General features: G+C 40.2%; 1 protein-coding gene across 10 annotated transcripts in view; it reads left to right on the top strand.

The window, feature by feature from the left end:
• The window catches only part of TCF3 (transcription factor 3), a 163242-nt gene that overhangs the window by 66494 nt on the left and 77891 nt on the right, over window positions 1-18857 (top strand). For all 10 annotated transcript variants that reach the window (XR_012235608.1, XR_012235605.1, XR_012235613.1 and 7 more), the window contains 3 exons: window positions 5900-5969; window positions 15748-15821; window positions 16252-16348. Coding sequence is in view for 3 of the 10 variants with exons in the window: in XM_073595509.1 (XP_073451610.1) it covers window positions 5900-5969; window positions 15748-15821; window positions 16252-16348 (241 nt within the window). In the remaining 7 variants the exon portion in view is untranslated. The remainder of the gene's footprint in view (window positions 1-5899; window positions 5970-15747; window positions 15822-16251; window positions 16349-18857) is intronic.

The following is an 18857-nucleotide window of genomic DNA, read 5'->3' as shown; positions in this document are numbered from 1 at the left end:
GGAAAGCTAATAAAGAATTACACTCCCCACTACAAGTGATCTTTAGAGGAGGTAACACCAAACACAAGAAAGAAGACCGCAACTTGCTACTATCCCAACACAGATGCGTATGGGGGAGAGCCGTCAAGCTAACTGGAAACAATGTCTTCCACTCTCACACCCCTTTGTGGCACAATCCACAACTGAGGGAGCTCATGTCCTTGCCTGGAGCCACCGCCTGGGCCGCGAAGGGAATAGTATTCCTATCCCAGGTTATCACTATATTTGGCATGAGAAATTTTGAAACAATTTGCGAAGAGTACGACCTCTCTCCCCATATGCGATTTAGTTACATGCAACTGAAACATGCACTTCACACACAATTTGCAAATGGCTTCCCCAACCCACAATCACTAACAATAGTGGACGTGATTACAGGCCCAGACCCAGACAAACTCATCTCCACCCTATACACCACCCTACGTACTGAATCGGTGGACAGAGTTGCCGACAATGCAAGGCTTAGATGGGAAAATGACATAGGACCAATAGACTGCTCTGACTGGGAAGACATACTGGTAAACGTTAAAAAAACATCACCCAAAATCTCAGATCGCCTGACCCAACTCTTCATAATACACAAATCCTATCTCACACCAACTAGAATTGCTAAATACTCATCACAACAAAACCCAAACTGCCCCAGGTGCTCCAGTAACCCCTGCACGTTTTACCACTTAATATGGCTATGTCCTGAAATACAAAAATACTGGACACAGATCATCAAATTCCTTCACGACCACATGGGATCACCGATCCAACTAGACCCCAAGCTGTGCCTACTAGGCCTACTACCAGACACCATTAAAGACAGATCCACAATCACATTTCTCAGTGAATCAATATTCCAAGCCAGAAAATTGGTCGCTAAACACTGGATGGGAACAGCCCATCCTACCTTGCAGGCCTGGATTAGAGATGTGAATATGTCACTACCATACAAAAGGGCTATGTACAAACACAGGGGATGCCTGAATAAATACTACGGAATCTGGAACAAATGGCTGAACAATGATAAAACTTGCACTAAATAACCCCGAAGTACTTAAGAACCTACTAATCTCCCATAAGCACCCTATGACGATATGGTATGTAGAGCCATGATACAACCCCCCACTAAATAAACGCCATAAACTAGATCCAATATCTAGAAATGTATTGATGACTACTGTGTAATATCGTTGATTGCCAATTGATTACCTACAAAGTGCATAACCTAACCACGTATTTTTATGCTCTGTGGAAATACCCCCTCATGTGATTGTATGCTTTGAACTATATCTGTATATTGCCACAATTTTTTCAACAATAAACATGTTTTTCAATTAAAAAAAAAAAAAAAAAAAAAAAAAAAAAACACGTCTGTTCTCTTGGCAGTAAAAAAATGCTCATATAGAGCATTTTTTGTACAACGTTTAGATGTATTTTTAAGCCTAGTGTGTATGAAGCCTAACAGTCCCCTCCTTCAGAAGGGTGCCTGACCTGAATCTTTCCCTCATACTGCAGGTCCCCATTACCTGTGAGCCTGCTCAAAACATCTGGGTCTTGTGGACAGCACCACACAGGTGTGCTAGTTCCAGAACCAATGCCTACAAAACTCTTCCCTTAAAGTGTATCTGAACCCAAAAACAAAAAAAGTAAATTATAGCAGCTTATGAGGCCCTGGATGTGGCGTCTGCATTCGTTTTTTTTTTCTGGTTTCACCGCCTAGTCAGTGTTGATCTGGGAATCCCTCCCACAGAACTATTGTCGTCCCTACAGTGAGAACACAATGATTACTGCTAACAGCTATGGAGCGTAAGCAAATGCTAAAAGTTCGACATGCTGGTTGTACCCATGTCGATTGATGGATCAACTTGAGTACAATAAAGCGCTACATAAACTGTTGGCGCTATATAAATCCTGTATAATAATAAATAATAATCAGCCTACCCAAGTCAAGCCATGGATCGACTTGGATACAATCAGCTTGCTCATAGTTAATCTGTTAGTCCCTGCTGAATCGGCCAAGATCTAATCCATCTATTCCTGGCTGGTAAACTGAAATATTTGCAATTTTTTGTTCTTGGTTTTAGTTAAAGAATTGGTATTCTGTGCACAACTGTATATTCTATTAAGTTCAAAGCAAACCACTATTAGTCTGTAAACACACTGGGCACTTTACACTTACAATTTCAAATATTACAAATGCATTCTATTGCTATTGCATTAGGTCTGTGTTTAGCTAAAACTGAATTTCAGTTCAAGCGTTTTTCAATAAAAAATAATCCGTTTACTTTACAGCTGGTTGTGTATGGTTGCAATCCCATGTGGGTGAGCCAGTTCTCTGGTGTGTAGCATATCACCATGAGTGTACTATATATGTAGAGAATCCCATGTGGACAGCGTGTCCCTGACAGTGTGCTTTCTGTGTTTGGTATGTCCTTAATGGCCTCTTTGGCAAAGTTCTCTATGTGCTTAGCATGATCTTGGTAGAGTGCCCAATGTAATAATCAAATTGCCAGGGTCCTTAATGTTGTTTTCATGTCCTTGTCTTGACAGAATATCCCTTGTTCACATTGTAACTGCTCTTAGTGTCCATCCATGCTGGGCATTCTCCATCTTCACAGAATATATGGACGCAAGTCTAAATGATACAGCACTGTAAAATCCCAACAGCCAGACGTTTTAGCCCCAGTTCACACTGTCACATCACATGTGATTCGCACAAGAATCACACCACTTTCCTGTGCAAATCACGTGCGATTTGAATGGCTCAAATCACAACACATCCGCATGAAAAAGGCGCAGGCATCTTATTGTTCACACTAGAACCGGATCACATGGGTATAGGGTGTTTATACCCATGCGATCCAGTTCAGGCAAACACGCTGTGTTTTGCAAGCTGCTTTTGTGGTGGTGTCCACTTTTGAAACCCAAGCAGTTTGCATGAACACGGTACTATGGTGTTGCAGTGCGAAACGCACTGGAATTGCTGCTTTTCCCACATCTCATCAGTGTGAACTGGGGCTTAATGGTGAAGATTTGGCTGAAATGTGCTAGTGACAAAGTACAGTTAAGTGTTTTGCTATGAGGGCACATTCACACTGCCACAGAAGACTGCACACACTATAGATGTTTATATTTTGGGATTGGCAGCCGTCCTGTAAAAATCAATGTCAGCCTGCGGGGAAATGTGCATCCAAAACTTTTACATGCGTAAAAAGGATGGATAAATGGCCCTGGACCCAAAGAGTCTGCATCCCGTATGCAAGTAAATACTCCAATGTGTAGTTACCAGTATACAGTCAAAGCCTGTCATTCGTTTGGCTATAGGCATGCAAACACCTGTGACTCCTGGGTGCAGAAATACTTGTCTTCTGTGCAAGTGTGAATAGGCTTTAACCTCTTGCCACAATAGTTGTGTTGCGAGTGGGCGGCAGCTGCAGACCAGGAAACATACTTGCTGCAGACTTTCATCCAACTTGTGCTGTGATTGGACAAGACACGAGTTTGGCAACAATTTAAGACAGTGATTTTTGGCTGAAGTCAGCTGATCGGCTGTGGCCAATCACACAGAGTTCTGTGTTTTACAAAAACACAGAACTCTATGTACTATGAACAGCGATCTGTGAGAAAGCGGGGAGAAAAAACAGTAAAGTAAAAGCAGCACACGTTACATGTTAGGCACACATTCAACCCTTTGCCCCTAGATGTTAACCCCCCTCCCAGCCAGTGTCATTAGTATAGTGACGGTGTACAGTATTGGCACCAATCACTGTATTGATGTCAGTGTCAGGTACCTCCCAGCCAGTGTCAGCTAGCAAGGTTGCCTGCCACACTATCCTATTCCCCCTATAAGTCACTGATCACTGCCATAACCAGTATAGCTGCGTTAATTCCAGTATATATACCATAGTTTGTAGACGCTAACTTTCGCACAAGCCAGTTAATATGCCTTTTATTGGGATTTTTTTTTAATTTAATTGAATTTATTTATTTTTAACCAAAGACCTGTAGAAGAATACATTTTGGTCTACATTTATGGTGAAATGTGTAATTAAAAAATTTTTTTTTTTCCCCCCTTTTTTTTCTCATAAAATAAAAGACCCAGTGTTGATACCACTACCACCAAAATAAGCTCTATTTGTGTATCAGTTAAAATAGCGCAGTGCTGAATAGCAAAAACTGAGCTTGTCATGAAGGGGGTAAAACCTTTTGGAGCTCAATGGTTGAGAATTAAGAGACTGCAAATGATATAGCAGTGTAAAATTGGCCAGCAGCAAGACCTTTTAATTAGCGAGGCTAGAGATGAGGAGTACACACTGGGGGTTTTCTGCAATAATAAAGATGCTACAGAGAATACAGCAGTGTTAAATTGGCCAGCAGCAAAAAAAAAAAACATAACAGCAGCTAAGTGGTTGACTGTCCAAAGAGCTAGCAATCCAAATAAACCGCTTGCCAACCACCGCACAAACATTTACGTTGGCAGAATGGCATGGACAGGCAAATGGGCATACAGGTATGTTGTCCCTTTTGCCGCCAGGTGGTCGCGTGTGCGACCCTGCCGCGAGTTCCATCGAGTGTGATCGCGGGTCCCGCAGACTCTATGTCCGCGGGGATACCGGTGATCGTCTCACGGAGAGGAAGAACGGGGAAATGCTGATGTAAACAAGCATTTCCCTGTTCTGCCTAGTGACACTGATCACAGCTTCCTGTAGTCAGGAGCGGTGATCAGTGTCGTTTCACACATGGCCCGTCCCCCCCCCCCCCCCCCCCCCCCCAGTTAGAATCACTCCCTAGGACACACTTAACCCCGGCAGCGCCCCCTCCTGGTTAACCCCTTCACTGCCAGTCACATTTACACAGTAATCTATGCATTTTTAATCGCACTGATCGCTGTATAAATGTGATCCCAAAATAGCACCAAAAGTGTTCGATCTGTCCGCCATAATGTCGCAGTCTCGATAGAAAAACGCAGATCAGCGCCATTACTAATGAAAAAAAAAAAAAATTTATAAAAATGCCATAAAACTAGCCTCTATTTTGTAGACGCTATAACTTTTGCGCAAACCTATCAAAGGCTTATTTTTAATTTTTTATTTTTTTCCAAAAATATGTAGAAGAATACAAATCGGCCTAAACTAAGGGGGAAAAAAATGTTTTTTATATATTTTTGTGGGATATTTATTATAGCAAAAAGTAAAAAATATTGCACTTTTTTCAAAATTGTCGCTCTTTATTTTTTTGTTTTGTTTGTTTTTTGTTCAAAAAATAAAAACCGCGGAGGTCATCAAATACCACCAAAAAAAAAGCTTTTTGTGGGGGAAAAAAAGGACGTCAATTTTGTTTGGGAGCCACGTCGCATGACTGCGCCATTGTGAGTTAAAGCGACGCAGTGCCGAATCGCAAAAAACGCTCTGGTCTTTGGCCAGCCAAAGGGTCCGGGGCTTAAGTGGTTAAAGAAGTTTCTTCACTGACCCTAATGTCTCCCTATGTAGTTTGTCAGCTTTCCCTACTGCAGCTTTCAATACTTCGACACTATGGCTGTTCTGTGCCCCCATTTTATAGTGTGGGGTTGACTTATCCAAAAGCCCCCATTTTGTCCCTTCTAAACCTGCTGACCGTTGTTCAAATGCCATGCGGTGCATTATGGTTGAAAAAAGAAAAAACATTTCCATGCAAATTTGCACATCGTTTTTAGAAATGCAAGTATTAACTAATAGGGATTGATTGCTATGATACCACTGTCAGTAATGTAACATTCTGAATTTTTTTTTTGTTTTGTTTTATGTGGTAGTACATTTTAATTCTGTAATGTGTAAAGTTCAGTAATTTGGTTGATATGTTCATGGGCCATGTTCACATTTTTATTTTCCAGATGTTCCCTTTACCTGTGAATAATGGAAAGAGCAGACCAACAACACTTGCCAGCCAGTTTGGTGGCTCAGGTAAATAATATACATTTTACATATAGTAAGAGAAGTGCAGGATTTAAAAAAACAAATAAGCATGCTCCCCTATGTGTTTGCTCAGTTCTTGGTCTGCACTGAGCAGAAAGATGACTGTTATCAGCTCTCTGCTCTGCCCCTCCAGTGCTTACTGGAGCACCGGGCTGTGGAGTGGCCAGGAAGGGCTGGTTCAGGCGGCTGATTTTGGGTAACGGCAGTGCAGAATTAAGTGCACTCCTGTGACCCAGAAGAGAAGTATGGCCTTGATTTGGTCATGTTTACTTAATATTTATTTGGAAAGTGGAAAAGCGATAGATGATCTAAAATACAAATGAATGTGAAAAGGTGCACAAACAAATAATTATCAAAGTGGTTTTTCATTTCTCAAGAAAATCCAATGTATGCATTCATGGTTGTGAAACTACGAATGTTCCCATAACGAAGTTGTGTATCTGAAGCCATGTTTACATGAGAGAAAGCCATGAAGCAAGCAGTGAAAACATTTACTCTTTGTGGAAGAATGGTGTTCACATGAATGATCTTTAAAGGATCAGAAGAAAGAAACACTTGTATTGCTTTATTTTTATTTTCCCCCCATATCTGCACATCTGCCCAGGGTATTCTTGCATAGAAACCAAACATTCTCATGAACAGGTTGTACTTGTTTTTTCATATTTTTGAGTATGAAGAGACTTTTGGTAAAGAACTAAATTTATACTGCACATATAAAAGCTGTCAGTTCGTTTTATTCATTGCTATGAAGGGTCCTGTATACACCATCTCTCAGAACAATATCCAGCAATGAATTATTTACAGATCCAATGATTTCATTAGTTTAGTAGTAGTTCATTAGTAGTAGTTTCCAGACACTACTGGAGGCTGTTTGATCCTGTATGCAGAGATCCTCCCCTCCCTACACTGTCCCCCAGGACAAGTCTGGATAAGACACAGCCTTTGGAATCCGGCTGCACATGCTCACTTTAGTGTATTGCTAGAGAGGTTTTTGGGTTTTTTTTTTTCTTGGGAGAGTGCATGTGATCAGCACAGGGCCAATCAGTGCTGTCCAGACAGGATCAGGGGGCCTGCTGTCTCGTAGGAAAGCTCAGTGCAGTATAAACTACTTTAGGAACTGAAAGAAATCACATGACTGCTATATACGACTCGGAGAAGTCTGTGCTGTGGGAGACCAGATGGTGAATGCAGGTTCTAGGTTTAGTAACACTTTAATTCCACAGGGTGCACATACTTTTTCTTGCCACTGTAGATGATGCTCAGAATTTGATTTGTCATACAGTTTACAGAAGCACCCTTTTTAAAATTGAAAAGGTTTGATATGTTTTTGGAAAAAAAATGCCACTTACTAAGAATTACACTTCTGAGTGTTTTGGTATAGGACATGGTCCTTACTATTGGTGATGTACATATTCTGTTGAATCTTGATTGTGGCAGATATTTTATGTGTACCTTTTTTATGTGAATATGCTGAAAATCATTTTTTTAGGTGTGTATGCACAGAACATATACAGCTTCTTCTTTTGTTAAAAATGGATCTACGCATTCATGTTAACCTAAATATATATTATAGCTGAATTCCAAGTATTGCAATCTTTTATAGATTGGACAGAGGTAAGTATGTATGTGCCATACCTGTGGGATCCCCATGGACGCTGGAAATTGCTCTAAGCACCATGACTACAGTGATCACCACTAGATTCCAGGTCCCACAGGTATGGCACATATATACTTACGTTGGGAACAATGCAAGTATGTAAAAATTACCTGAAATTCAGCTTTGACCATGTTGTTAAGATGGTAAGTTATAGAAAGACTAAAATATTTGCTCTGACGGTTGTAGCGCCTGGCATATACAGGTAAAAGCCAGTAAATTAGAATATTTTGAAAAACTTGATTTATTTCAGTAATTGCATTCAAAAGGTGTAACTTGTACATTATATTTATTCATTGCACACAGACTGATGCATTCAAATGTTTATTTCATTTAATTTTGATGATTTGAAGTGGCAACAAATGAAAATCCAAAATTCCGTGTGTCACAAAATTAGAATATTGTGTAAGGGTTAAATTTTGAAGACACCTGGTGCCACAAACTAATCAGCTGATTAACTCAAAACACCTGCAAAGGGTTTTAAATGGTCTCTCAGTCCAGTTCTGAAGCCTACACAAACATGGGGAAGACTTCAGATTTGACAGCTGTCCAAAAGGCAACCATCGACACATTGCACAAGGAGGGAAAGACACAAAAGGTTATTGCTGAAGAGGCTGGCTGTTCTCAGAGCTCTGTGTCCAAACACATTAATAGAGAGGCAAAGGGAAGGAAAAACTGTGGTCAGAAAAAGTATACAAGCGATAGGGATCACTGCGCCCTAGTCAAGATTGTGAAAAAAAACCCATTCAAAAATGTGGGGGAGATTCACAAGGAGTGGACAGCTGCTGGAGTCAGTGCTTCAAGATCCACCACCAAGAGACGCTTGAAAGACATGGGTTTCAACTGCCGCATACCTCGTGTCAAGCCACTGTTGACCAAGAAACAGCGCGAAAACCGTCTCACCTGGGCTAAGGAAAAAAAGAGCTGGACTGCTGCTGAGTGGTCCAAAGTCATGTTTTCTGACGAAAGCAAATTTTGCATTTCCTTTGGAAATCGAGGTCCCAGAGTCTGGAGGAAGACAGGAGAGGCACAGGATCCACGTTGCCTGAAGTCTAGTGTAAAGTTTCCACCATCAGTGATGGTTTGGGGTGCCATGTCATCTGCTGGTGTCGGTCCACTCTGTTTCCTGAGATCCAGAGTCAACGCAGCCGTCTACCAGCAAGTTTTAGAGCACTTCATGCTTCCTGCTGCTGACCTGCTCTATGGAGATGGAGATTTCAGGTTCCAACAGGACTTGGCGCCTGCACACAGCGCAAAATCTACCCGTGCCTGGTTTACGGACCATGGTATTTCTGTTCTAAATTGGCCAGCCAACTCCCCTGACCTTAGCCCCATAGAAAATCTGTGGGGTATTGTGAAAAGGAAGATGCAGAATGCCAGACCCAACAACGCAGAAGAGTTGAAGGCCACTATCAGAGCAACCTGGGCTCTCATAACACCTGAGCAGTGCCAGAAACTCATCGACTCCATGCCACGCCGCATTAATGCAGTAATTGAGGCAAAAGGAGCTCCAACCAAGTATTGAGTATTGTACATGCTCATATTTTTCATTTTCATACTTTTCAGTTGGCCAACATTTCTAAAAAATCCCTTTTTTGTATTAGCCTTAAGTAATATTCTAATTTTGTGACACACGGAATTTTGGATTTTCATTTGTTGCCACTTCAAATCATCAAAATTAAATGAAATAAACATTTGAATGCATCAGTCTGTGTGCAATGAATAAACATAATGTACAAGTTACACCTTTTGAATGCAATTACTGAAATAAATCAAGTTTTTCAAAATATTCTAATTTACTGGCTTTTACCTGTAGATGACTAGTTGCTAGGCTTTCATGTGTGAAGGCCTAGCACTTGGGCATTAGCTAAATGTAACTGATTATCCCTCTCTGAAAAATTCATATGGCCAAAGTATGCAGACTTTCCCACGTGTCTGTCTTATAACATTAACATCTTTAAATATAGTAAAGAGAAAAAAAAAATTATATATATATATATATATATATATATATATATATATATATATATATATATATATATATATATATATATATATATATATATATATATATATATATATATATATATATATAATTTTTTTTTTTTTCTCACACACACTCGTCAAGAATCGCTTGACTAAAGTGTTTCACAATTCTTTCTATGCAAAGAATTCTCTCTGCTCTTCTGAAGCCACAGCCCTCAAAAGAAAGGAAGAGAAAAACTGGGCAGTCTGCCAAGAATCAAAACATTCTTTATCAGTTGAACTTAAGTATAAACATTGTAACAATTTGTCAATGGAATAGACTTCGTGTGTAAGAGCCCATTCACACAGGGGCGACTTTGGATCTGACCTTGAAGTCGCGCAACATGTCAAATTCCATGTTAGTCATTGAGACTCATCTTAATGTACACTACTGAAGTCACTCCGACTTCAGAAAAGGTTCCTGTACTACTTCAATCCGACTTCTAGGCGACTTGTACCCATTGATTTCAATGAAAGTCGCCTCCAAAGTCGGATCGTGTCTTAACTGAAGCAACAATACAGGAAGAGAAAATTTGTTTTCTTAGGCCAAAATATATGTTAGTTTTGCACTCCTGTGACCTGTTTTCAGCAGAGCGCAAACTGAAGGCCACTCTCTGAAGCCATCTCGGCCTTTCAGCGAGCCATTTCCCGCCCCTCCACAGCTTAGCACAATGAGTGTGGAGGAGCAGAGCGGAGAGATGCTGATTGACAGTCACCTGCTCTCTGCTCGGGGAGATGTTCGATCGATCGGTTCTCAGTGTAGAGGCGTCGGGACAGATGCAGCATCAGGCTGATGCTGCATGCACCTCAGTAAGTATGATGGGGAGGGGAACCCCCAAACTTATACATCTCTTTTAAAACCAATTTTTTAATTTTGTTCAAATCTTCCAAACGCAATTTTTTGGGGAAAAAAACGCACTTCAATGAGAAAAAAAAAAAACTAAACTAAAGTTAACCCAATTTTTTTTGTATAATGTAAAAGGTTATGTTGCGCCACGAGAATCGTGATCTTTATGCTAAGCAAAAAAATTGATTCTCATTTTAGCCAGCATCATGCAGCTCTGCTATATAGTGAAGGTAAATGTTATTTATCTGATCCTCTGAAACCCATCCATGGACCCCAGGTTATAAAACCATGACCTAGAACAATGGGCAGTGAATAACTTGCCTTGCTTTAGCTGGCATGCAGGGTGGGAAATCTCAGATATTTTCCAGCATGTTGCAAGATGTTTAAAGCCTAAATGTAGCTAAAATAAAAAAGCCATCACGAGGGACATAACTTGATGTTACTAAACCCAGTACCCTGCATTCACTATATCTGGTCTCCCACAGTACATGGAAATGCAATTATTTTAGTAAATATAAACTGCTAAATACCTTTTTCTCATCAGCGGTATATAGCAGTCATGTGATTTCTGTCAGTGTCCGGCTAAGCACTGATTAAAGCTTGTAGAAGGATTTTTCATTCTCCTCTGAATGTCCTATGAGGCTGCATAACCCCTGACTTTGTCTGGAGAGGGCTGATTGGCCCTGTGCCGATCACATGCACCCTCCCAAAAAAGAAAAACGCTATACCAATACACACAGAGCTGAGCATGTGCAGAGTGCCCCCAAGGCTCTGTACTATCAGCAGATGGATTGGGGTCCATAAAAGTAGGGGAGGATCGGCTAACACCGGATGAAACAGCATTTTTACACAATGCAGAGTATTAACCCCTTAAGTTCCACAGTGAGTATAACCTGCATGATCTACTGCATATACGGACTGATTTTACTGTTGTGGGTTTAGTGACATTCTTAATAGTCGTTAAGATTTTCAACTAATGCCTAGTACGCACGATAAGAAAATTGGAAGCAAAATGCTGCTTATGAGAGCTGATCACGACAGTTAATGTGAAAATATCTGAAGGGTCAAGTGTGAAATATGTTCTCATACAATAATAGGTCACATAGGTTGGACTTTATGGACTTGTGTCTTTTTTCAACCTCGCCTACTATGTAACAGAGTGCCCGATTTTTTTTTTTTTTTTTTTTTTATATTTTTTTTTTTTTTGTGTGTAATTTTTTAGTATAGTATTTGTAAAAAAAAAAAAATAATAATTGCGTGACCAAGACCACGCATGATAGAATACAATACATTACATCACTTTCGAAGTTGTATTCTGTCGTACAAGAATTTTCCTAGCTTTAGTAATCTATTAGTATTTGATATGAGACTAGCCTGCAAAAAAAAAAATGGAAGATTATTCAACCGATTTTCTTATGTGTACTAGACATTAAAAAAATCAGCACAAGGGACACCTCCTGCAAGTTATGTCCCTTGTGCTGATTTTTCTGTGTTTTAATTTTAGCTACTTGGGCTTAAAGCAAAAAAAAAATACATAAAAAGGCTCCTAAAAATGTGAAAAAAGAAAATTGAAGAAAAACATTTTTTTTACTTACCGGAAATGGCTGTTGTTAGCAGATCGTCCTAATCTGCCACTTCCTATTCCGCAGTAGTCTTCATTCTTCTCCTCCTGGCTCAGAAGTGAAGCGATCACCATGGAGGGACAGGGTTGGGAACCACAACAGCTCTGTTGTGGTTCATGTGATGCTCATGTGACTAGATCTTTCCTGTTTAGTGGAGAAACTGTTCGTTTTGTTTTTTTGCAATTGGTTTCCAATGGAACGAGCATTTTGATAGTCATAAATCCGCATAAAGTTTTTATTGCAGATGTTTAATAAAAAAACAAAAATGAATAAAAATATTCATTTAAATGTAATGATTAATATATGCATATTAACAAAAATCTGAAGGAATGACTTGGTGGAAGTAAACTCAGCCCTCAGAATCTACATTCATAATTACATCAACCTATGTAAACATTACAAAGCACACTGCAATGTCCATTCTCCTGTTCATGTCATTTTTTTAATGTAAATTTTCTTTACTTTCATTTTTTTGTCCACTGGCTGCAGCCTGCGCCATGTCAGCTCCTGGCATCCTGTTCCAGTGTGTTGTGATTTTCCGCCCTTCTGCAGAAGTATGGCCGCAATATCACGCATGCGTGATATTTCTGACAAGGCCCAATGTTTACACCAGCCTCGGCCAGAGCTTTTGTGTAATTTTAAACGGATGCTGCCGACCAATGGTGGCGGAATGCTCTGCGCTCGCAGTTCACCTTTTTTGAAGCCTATTAGAGCCTATGGCCCTAATTAGGTGCTTAAACACCCCTGCTGCTGGAATTCAGGCACCCGGCGTCCGAAAAGGGTCCGGACACCTGAATAGGGGGTGGCAGCGGCGGCCATGGATGGATTCATGCAATGCACGAATCTATCCATTTTATTCAGAGGGGGTGGCGCCCGTGCGCTCTTGATGCACCGGCACTGCTGCAGAGTGCCGATGACATTGGCATGGCACCTTTGTGAAGGGTTTGACGGCACACAGAGCATGCCGCAAATCAGGGCAGAAAAGCGCATGTGAAAATCTCACTGCGGGGAACAGCAGCAAAGGTTTAGGGAATAGAAAACACAGCTTTTATGTAAGGGAATGTATTATGGTTTGGATGTGGAAAAGTACTATAGGAGAGATTGCTACCGCTTTTAAGAGGGAAAGTGAAGAAGTTGGAGGTGATTAGGGGAAACTAAGAATGAATAATGTTACTTTGTATTTATGAATCTTGCTTCTGATTGTTTATACACACTGTGCAGAAGGTTCATCTTTGATGGCTTTAGGCCTCATTCACACGAGGCTGACTCCGTTTCCACAGAGCCCGCCTCGGTCCGCCGGCTCAGCGGGAGATCTCTCCGTTGATCTCTGCTGAGCCGGCGGATGACAGGTCCCTCTCTGCTCACTGAGCGGGGAGGGGCTTGTCAGGCACCGCTGCTGCCTATGGAGGGATCGGATGAAAACGGACAGCATGTCCGTTTTTCGTCAGCTCTCACCCGATCCGATCGGCCAGCGACGGATCCGGACGTAGGGCCATCCGTCTGCTTTTAGCGGATTGGACCGGGTTGGATGTCAGCGGACATGTCTCCGCTGACATCCGTCGCTCTATAGGCTAACATGGAGCGCCCGTTCAGGTCTGCCGTCAAAACTGACAGGCTGACCTGAACGGTCCGATCGTGTGAAAGGGGCCTTATTAGCTGCTGTATTACACAGCATGCTTTGGTGATTTTTTTTTTTTTTTTTTTTTTAAGTTGTGGACAGAGTTGGAAAGGGAAAGATTTTCTGTCAGGCTTTTATCATGATCTGGGGTCCCCATAGGGGAGATTTTATCTTCCTGTCTGGACACAGTAATGGGAAATCTCCCTAATGACACAGACTGCAATGCGATACTTTTTTTCCAAAAAATCCCCCTGTGGTTATCTGTCCCAATGACCACTATTCCCCTTATTTTGTGCATTGCTGTGTATAGGCTGTCTCAGGAACAGTAATTGAGGTGAAATGTCACCAACCAGGTCAAGGCAGCAATAAAAAGCTGGCAAAATGATTCATTCTTCAGTAATGTTTTCATACCAGACTGGTAAAGCCAAAGGTGCCATAACTAAGGTTTACATCAGCAGCTTATTAGACTGAACAAAAAAATGTCCATTAATGCACCCATCCTATTTCTGTACTGATTCTTGACCGGTGGGTTTTCCCCTTTGGGCTTTAGCTTGGCAAGTATATTGTGAGCTGTCATATCCTGTACCCTGACCTCTGTGTAACCATGTGACCCACAAAGTCAATGTTCCCCTACCCACCTGCTGCATTCTTTGAAAGTGTTGGATAGTGAAAGGGAGAGAGAACGGACAAGCTACAGGATGCAATTCCTCTGCATTGCTTAGAGAACACCACAGCGGGGAAGGATTGCCCTGGCACATGCGTAGTATGGATTCTTTCAGTATGCTTTTGAACAGACCAGCTTACAAACACTATGGATATCCTTTTCTGTATTTTTACTTGCTGTCTGTAAAAATCTAGATGGTTGGCAACCTAGGGATGGGATAATATCATAGGCTTATGCTATTTGCAGATCTGGAAGGGCTCTGAGCAATACTAAATTGATGATGCATGTTAAAATGAAAAGTGTGAGCGAAATAAAAAAAATGAATGATGATGCAGTCTGTCGCTAGCATTAAGAGCAGTTTATTTTTTTTATTTTTGTCACCCCTGTGACATCCTACTCCCCCAACTTCTGTACCAGGCTATGCTGACGCCATATCACTTAATAGGGGTCCATATGAGCTTCTTTCAAGTCTTTGCAACCACTCCTCTCTTAAAGAAGTGATAGCTGTTGGAATCCATAATCTATTTCTTAACTTGATGAGAAATCTATGCAATGATGATATCCTGTTCTGTACAAACTAAATGTTAACGCGTGCGCACCGCACCCACATTGCGGAGTGTCTTGGTGTCTTGGTGATTTGGCAGTGCAGTCACAGACAAGCATATGTCTCACCGCCTGTCTATCTCCATAAGGATTCTGATCACCTGCCCATCTATGGCTAGCCTGACTCTATGCAGTTAAATGTAGTACCTGCCACCTCTTTTGCATTTTATTGTTTCTCTCCGCATATTTCAATGTATTTTTCTGTGTCTATCTGAAAAAGTATTTGGTTTTCTGTCTATCACTTTCCCTCTCCCTTCTCTCCCTTTTCTTCCCTCCTATCATAAACCACAATTCATCAAGGGAATTTGATGAATATTCATGACCTGCAGAAATTAATATGCATAATTATGTAAATTATATAACAGTTAAGCAACCAGATCTCTAGAGTGGCAGAAAAAGGAGGCAGTAGTGCGAGCACAATAGAACCAATAATTAGAAGGTATCATTTTGGCTCTATTTTGTTGCTTATTCAAGCAGCACAAAAAATGGTAATATGGTGTGTCTGTGTACAAATTTACTCTGTGTTGTACAAGCATGGAACTTGGAAAGATATGACCTACAGAAAAGCAGGATTGAATGTTTATCATTTTTAAATCTCTCCAAAAATTTTTTTTTTTTATAACCATTGGGGAACAGTTTGATGTCTGAGTGCTGCTGAAGGTTGGACCATTCTATCCTATGTACATATATGTACCCGTACATTGTTTTGATATATATATTTTTTTTATTTAAGGTATGGAGGAAAGGACTGCATCTGGTGCCTGGGGAGCTGGTGATCACAATGGTTCCTCATATGATCAAGGAAGAGTAAGTTAAAAACCAAATGTGATGGCAGGCCAGGAAAGTTTATGAACCTGACAAAGGATTTGTAATTCTGCTTATAATGTAAACACCCCTGTCTGCAAACCCCTCTGCATTTTTAGCAATATACCCAGTTTAAGACCACAAACCTGCTGATTGGACAAAGTAGAAGCAGCTTACAATTATGAAGTCATCGTGCTCTCCCTTCCTGTAGGCATGTTCACAAGTGCTAGACTGCTAGCACTGTACAAGACTATAAAACCATAAATGGCTTAGTGTTAAGCCTCCCTCTCTCAGTATGAGTACTGCTGTGCGGGGATTTACGAGACTCATATCAAGTACATTTGCTGGTTGTATGTAAAGTCCATATCATGGGAGTCCAAAAAAATGTAACATTTTGTTAGTTTTCACCTTTTTCGCTTGTCATTTTTTTCAGGGCTATAGTGATTCCTCCCATTATGGTGAACCCAGGGATCATCCTTCACATGAAGGCAGTTTGTCATCTACTCCTTTCTTAACAACTGGACTTGTAGGTGAGACACAAGTGAATGTAAATTCAAAGTTGCAGACCTTGTCCATATGCAGTGTTAATCAGATATGCTGTAAATATTAGTTGTGGTTAAGTCTCCTCCAGGTCTGAATTAACTGCATGTTTCACAGATTTACTAGTTCAAGCAAGTTGCCATTGATTTACAGATCTTAGTTTTTTTTTTTTTTTTTCAACCCAGCAGGCAGAATGTAAAAAAAACTGAAGAGCTTGGCAGGAGCCACTGTACTAACTATGCAATGTTAGTACAGCGATTTCCCCAGCTAAGCTACTGTATTTTGATGGGGGCGGCTGTAAGAACACACCGGTCGGCGCTCTCAGCCAATGGCTGAGAGTGCTGATCAGATGCAGATCGGCAGAACTTTTTCGGTCATGCACCTTCGACCTAAGCCTGCTGAATGCTGTACACACAGGCCGAATGTCAGCCGGTTTCTATTGAACCGGCCGATGCCGCCCGATATTGGGCCCGTGTGTACAGCCCTCAACATTAAATAAACCTTTGCATTTTCACTATCAAGTGAATAAAATGGCTTTGTGTCAGTAAAACAATGTATGCCAAGTCGATCTAGGCAGCAGTAAAACTAGACTGGAGCTTTAATTAAAGCTCAACTGCAGCTTATGTTGCTAAACAAGAATTGTTGATGTTGTACCTGGTCCCCCAGGTACACTCTGCTAATGTTTTCTAGTTGATCTACCTTAAAATTCATGAAAAGCCAGCATAGTGTGTATAGGCATGGCCAGAGGTGGTATATCTTACTGGTGGATACTCCCTAGCCCTACAATTCGGAACACTTAGCATGCACGGTACATGACATGATCAATGCTGGTTTTGTTTTTTTTTTGTTTTTTTTTGTTTTTTTCTTTTCCCCCTCACTTATCAAGCAGGTATAACAAAATGTATTTCAATGACATATTTAACAGGCCAAATGGGAGCAAATAAGAAAAGTTTATTGTTAGTATGTATATATATATGTGTGTGTGTATATATGTATATGTATGTGTGTATATATATATATATATATATATATATATATATATATATTGTGTATATATATATATATATATATATATATATATATATATATATATATATATATATATATATATATATATATATATATATATATATATATATTGTGTATATATATATATATATATATATATATATTGTGTGTATATATATATATATTGTGTGTATATGTATATGTGTATGTTTGTGTATATATATATATATTTTTAAAAAAAGCTTACAGGGCTCAAGTACGCAAAGTATTAACTGTCATGACAAAAGAGTATATATAGTGGTGGCTGAATATGTAAAGGCTGCATGAAAGGGCATGATTCTTCATTTAACTGTAAAATAAAATTTAGGGAAAAAAAGATAACTACATTCTTATACCTCATTGAGTGCTTTTTTTTTTTTTTTTTTTTTTTGTGGTTTATCCTTTCAAACTTTTGTTCTGTGCTACCTCTCTCCCCATTCTCCATACTACATTCTCTGTTGGGCCAACCATCCACACTGTCTGGCATCTCTCCCCTTTTTGTCCCCACTACGACACTATTTTTTAAATTTTTTTTTTGGAAAACTCTACCAGCCATACTAATGTTCTCTGGAATCTCTCTACTATCAGCAGTGTATGTTTTGGGAGCTCTGCCCTCAGTTTGCAATAATCTACTTTTTGTTTTCCCCACACTGTCTCCATTATACCCTTTCATATCTGCACATGTGCGCGCTGCAGTCTACCCCAATATCTCTTTACAATTCTATCTGCTGCATTTAGAACTACTCCATAATCCTTTGCTTTGTAAGGTACCTGAATGCTGAGCCATGTTGCTGCTGCCTTACCTCCTTCCTCTCAACTACAGTCTATTTACTCATTATTTGCCCAGCTATGGTCACCCCGAGTTACCTTTTCTGCTATTCATGAGCAAATCACTCTTATGGTTTTTGTTTTTTTTTGTCTTCTATTTTCTCCTCGTGCAGCTACCATTCTGCCTTCACAGCTTTTCTCAATATTCCATGGTCAGCTGCTTTTCTCTCCTCCCACACTGCCACCTCCTGCCCATGAACTGCGTCCACTCTACTTCCTTTGTCAAACACCCTGTTGCTGTTCTGCCACCTCTATCCTTCATCTACCCCACCCACATCTCTGCATATGGTCAACCACCATTCTACATCTTTCTTTTTTTTTCTTTCTTTCTTATGGTCAATGATCAGCTCTTGCTCTGCTTCCTATGCTCCTCTCACCTGGACAGGTCAGCTTTCAATCCATCTCCTCCCTTGTTAAATTTAGTGAGATGATACGCCAAATAATTTTGTCCAGCTAAATTATTGTCTGATTGAACAGTAATGCATACCAGTGCGTTGACTCACCAGTCATAAACACATTCATGAACAGGCACACATTTGCTATTATATACCTTTTATCATAAAGATAATACAATTCATTATTTATTTATTTTTAGATCCATGTTCATGTTATGTAAACGTAACA

The sequence above is a fragment of the Aquarana catesbeiana genome, linkage group LG01 (genome assembly GCF_042186555.1).
Source record: "Aquarana catesbeiana isolate 2022-GZ linkage group LG01, ASM4218655v1, whole genome shotgun sequence".
NCBI lineage: Eukaryota > Metazoa > Chordata > Amphibia > Anura > Ranidae > Aquarana > Aquarana catesbeiana.
The sequence above is the reverse complement of the archived record's forward strand: the minus strand, read 5'-3'. Positions and strand labels throughout refer to the sequence as shown.